The 4,029-nt window shown below is 56.0% G+C and overlaps 1 protein-coding gene across 1 annotated transcript; it reads right to left on the bottom strand.

Moving 5' to 3' along the window:
• Window positions 1-1,426: 1,426 nt before the first annotated feature.
• VRTN (vertebrae development associated) lies at window positions 1,427-3,595 on the bottom strand. The gene has a single exon (XM_090272091.1). It carries the CDS (start codon window positions 3,593-3,595, stop codon window positions 1,427-1,429), a length of 2,169 nt encoding a protein of 722 aa, XP_090128217.1.
• Window positions 3,596-4,029: the final 434 nt, after the last annotated feature.

Raw genomic sequence — 4,029 nt, 5'->3', positions numbered from 1 at the left:
GAACCCAGGATGACTCCCAAAAACCACAAGGATGACAGCCACTGCAGGAAACCTAGGCAGCAGGAGGAAGGTCCTAAGGGAACTTCTTCCCCAATGATGCCCCATCCCAAAGAGCAAAGACCTGGCCTTTTAAGGCCACTGGACAGAGCAGTGTGCAAACTAATCACTCTGAGGTTCAGATGCCTTATCTGAGACTGGGCCCAGCCTGCCTGGGCACATGGCAGACTTGACCATGGTGCTGGCCTGGCTTCTGAGCACATGTAGCCAGTTTTCTCCCATTGGTGGGAGACAAGTTTCCAGGCAGCTGCAGCCCCGCCTCCAGCTGGAAGAACACCCAAGGTCACTTTTAAATCCAATTCTAAACAGAATCTCCAGAATAAGCCCCCTTGTTCCCCAAGACCTGGACCTAGGACTGTCTCAGCAAGAGAAATGATCCCACTCAGTCCACTCGAACCCAAGGAGAATGCGGGAATGGGCAACTTTATCCAGGTAGAACAAATACCAGACACCAAGGGCTATGGGCACCACATCATTTTATTTCTTTGGTTTTCCAGCTTTATTTTTGGACAATGAAAAATTCAGTCTCACCTGCCTGGCCACTGTGTGGTCCCCACTGAAGACGAGGCACAGGCTCTAAGGGGAGACTCAGCAGAAAGACAGGTGTCCACAAGAGCAAGCCAGACTGGCAGAGAGGGCTATAGATGGACCAAGCGCCGGCAAGCAGAGACTCTAGAGCCTCTCCCCCTCAACCCCTTACCACACTGACTGCAAGGAGCAGGCCAGCCCTCAGTGACCCAGTTCAGGACCTTCCCTTAGAGGCCCCTGGTTCTTCCTGTACATCCTGCTTCTGCTCATACTGAGCCTGACTCCCTTTCCCTTAGGGGTGCCAACCAGAAGCCATTGACCTGCTCCACATTTGATTTCTAATGCTCCTTAGGGAAATACATTTGAGTAAGGAGAGTGCCAAACCCCAAAAGGAACTGAAGATATATATTCTGCCCAATGGGACAGATGGCCATGCTATAATAATACTCCTTTTTTCCCCAGGAAAAACTGAAAGCAGCTTTAACTAACTAACCCCCCTCCAGACCCTCCCTACACACACACATGTAGCTTCCAATACCAACAACCAGAGGGCCCAGCCAACCCGCTTAAATCAAAACAACTAAAACCAATACACAATAAAAATAAGAAGGGCAAACAACTTGAAGAGACCACCTCTGGTCCTGTGACTCTCTGTAGCAGACCAGATGGCTGGTTTCTGGCTCGCTCTGCCCTGGAGCCAAGAAATAACCCAAATCTGACTTTGGATTCAGGGTAGACACTGTGCAAACCAGAGCAAAGGGCATCCTGGCCAAGGCAGGGGGCAACCCCTGACCCTCTCCAAACTCGTCCCCCTTCCTCCCAGCCCCTTTGCACCTCCCTGTCAGCCATCAATCAGGGTGAGGCCATCGTACAGGGCCCGCTTCCACATGTAGTATGTGGAACGGGCAGTTAAGGGGAAGAGGGCACTGAACTCCTTGTAAGAGGGAAAGCTCTTGGACTGGAAGCACTTCTGCAAAAACAGCTTGGCCTGAGCCTTGAATTTCGTGGAGGTGAGCATGTCCATCATCAGCACCTGGCTGTCTCTACTACCCCCGGCCACCGCCAGAGGGGGACTGGACCAGGATCCACTCTGGGGCCTTCCCTGGGCCAAAGCCCCCTCTTGTGGAACCCGCTCTCTGGAAGGCCCTCCTTGGGCCTTCTCTGGATCCTCTCTGGGGAAAGCATCCACCTGTGGGGTCCCTGCAGCTGGGACTACAGCAGCTGTCACATTCCTGCCAGCTTCTTTCTCTCGTTTCTCCTGAGCCTCCTGTACCCTGCCTTTGCCCAAGGTAGGGGCCTGCATCTGGAGTTTGGACAGGCTTCTAGGCCAACGCCGGGCAAGACTCTTCCAGACCCAAAAGGCGGAGGGCGACAGACTTGGGTAGCGGAGGCGAAAACGACAGAAGGGGAGGTGCCCACTGAGCACCTGCTTGCGGGCAGCCCTGCGCAGACGCCTCTGCCAGCGGGACAGGGGCATCTTTGGGGGCAGGAACTCCCGGGGGGTGGGTGGACCCCCATCTGTTGCTTTCCCTGCCGCCTCTTCCACCACACCTTTCTCAGGGAGCATGGTCTCTTCCCCAACAGATGCTGGCTGGGGAGGCTGGACTATGGAGAGGGCTGGGGCCGGCTTGAAGCTGGGGTTCCTCCGAAGGGCCTTCCGGCGCCAGTTGTAGTAGGTGGACCGGGAGATGCTGGGGAATCTGCGTTTGAAGCAGCGATAGGGCACCAGTGTGTTCAGGGAAATGCAGTGCTCCAGGTACAACTTGGCCCGCTGCATGAGGACCATTCCAGGGCTTGCCTCTGCCAGCATGGAGCACCCCAGCCCCTTGGCAGCGTGCTCCTCCAGCAACTTCTCCCTCTTCCCCAGGTCCTCCAATCCCTCCTTGGGGGCCAGAAGCTGGCAGGCTCCACCGCCCAGCAGCTCGTTCTTCCAGGCATAGTAAGTGGAGCGGGAGATCTTGGGGAACCTCTGGAGAAACTGCTGCAGTGACATGATGCCCCCATGGCGGACGCTCTCCTGCAGGACGTGCTTGGCTGAGTAGAGGGTGGCCGCCTTCTGCTGGTGCTCCTGGGACTGCCGCCGCCATCGGTAGAAGGTGCTCTTGGTGACACTGTAGCGTTCACAGAGGTGCGAGTAGCTGAGGCCAGGTTTCTGGTTGAGCAGCTCTGGAGTCTTGGCCAGCGGTGGCAGAGGAGCTGGGGTGGGGGGAGCTGGGGCTGGGGTAGCCGAAGCTGGGGGAGCCGGGGCCAGGCTGGCAGCATTTTCAGCCTCCACCTCCTCCAGTCCCACCACAGGGGCAAAGTACTGGTGGCGGAAGAGATGGCTGGTGAGGGGCTGGCCAGCCCACATGATGTGCAGCGTGGCCGGCATGTGGTCACAGCGGCGGGGCCGGATGATGCGGTTGAAGTAGGGCCGGATCTTGAGGTTGCGCATGGGGTAGATGGAGTAGATGTTGCGCTGAAGGATAGAGGCGAGAGCGTACAAGTGCCACACGTTGGAGAAGCTGCTAGGGAAGCAGGTGGCCTTGACGTCTGCATCGAAGATGGCCTCCAGCGTGGCAGACGGCAGGCTGGTCATCTCGGGGGACTCCTCCGAGCAGAGGGAGTAGCGCACGGCCTGCAGCATCACTTTGGAGTCGATCATGCCCTGCAAGTAGTAGTGTCTGTGCAGCAGCATCTCCACCACGGTGCGGGCCCGCAGCTCCAGGCTGAGGCCTGCGTCCCCCCATAGCAGCATGCTGGCCGCCTCGAACAGCAGGCTGCCCTCACCCTTGCACACCAGTGGCAGCATGTTCCGGGGAGCATCCTCTGGGTACAGGCTCAGGGCCACTGAGTCCACCTCCAGCACCTGGCGGCTGGGGCCTCCCTCCCGGCAGGTGGGGAGGGTAAAGGAGGACAGGACGTGCTTGGCCTCCAGAGCAGCACTGACGAGACCCTCCAGGCCCTCGGACTCCACTGCCTCCTGCAGCTCCTGGAGCACCTGCTGTATCAGCTGCTCCCGAGATGTCATCCTGCCAGGGCAAAGGATGGAGAGCAGAGGTCAGAATGAGGTACCCAGATGATAGCCAGCAATGATGCCCTATTCACTTCTGCACCTTATCCTTTAAAATTATGTTCACCATTCACATTTCTTCATAACAATTGATGGCTAAGTGCCTCCTGGGGTTGATTTAATCCCTCAGGGGTACTAAGAGCTTGGTCTTCTTGGTTCTGATATTAGCTTGAGCAAGTCACTTAACCTCTCTAGGCTTCTGGTTCCTTCTCTGTGAAAAAGGGGACAATAAAAAATGTATCTACCTTATAGAGTTGTTGTAGGTATAAATAAAACAATGTAAGAAAAGGATGGACATGCAGCAATATTTTCACTGCTATATCTCCTAGGGCAAGGGAAATAAGGAAAAAATAAACAAAGGGAGTACATCAAACTAAAAAGTTTCTGCTCAG

The sequence above is a fragment of the Furipterus horrens genome, unplaced genomic scaffold (assembly GCF_987537825.1).
Source record: "Furipterus horrens unplaced genomic scaffold, mFurHor1.1.pri manual_scaffold_3, whole genome shotgun sequence".
NCBI lineage: Eukaryota > Metazoa > Chordata > Mammalia > Chiroptera > Furipteridae > Furipterus > Furipterus horrens.
This window is presented reverse-complemented; position numbering and strand designations above follow the sequence as displayed.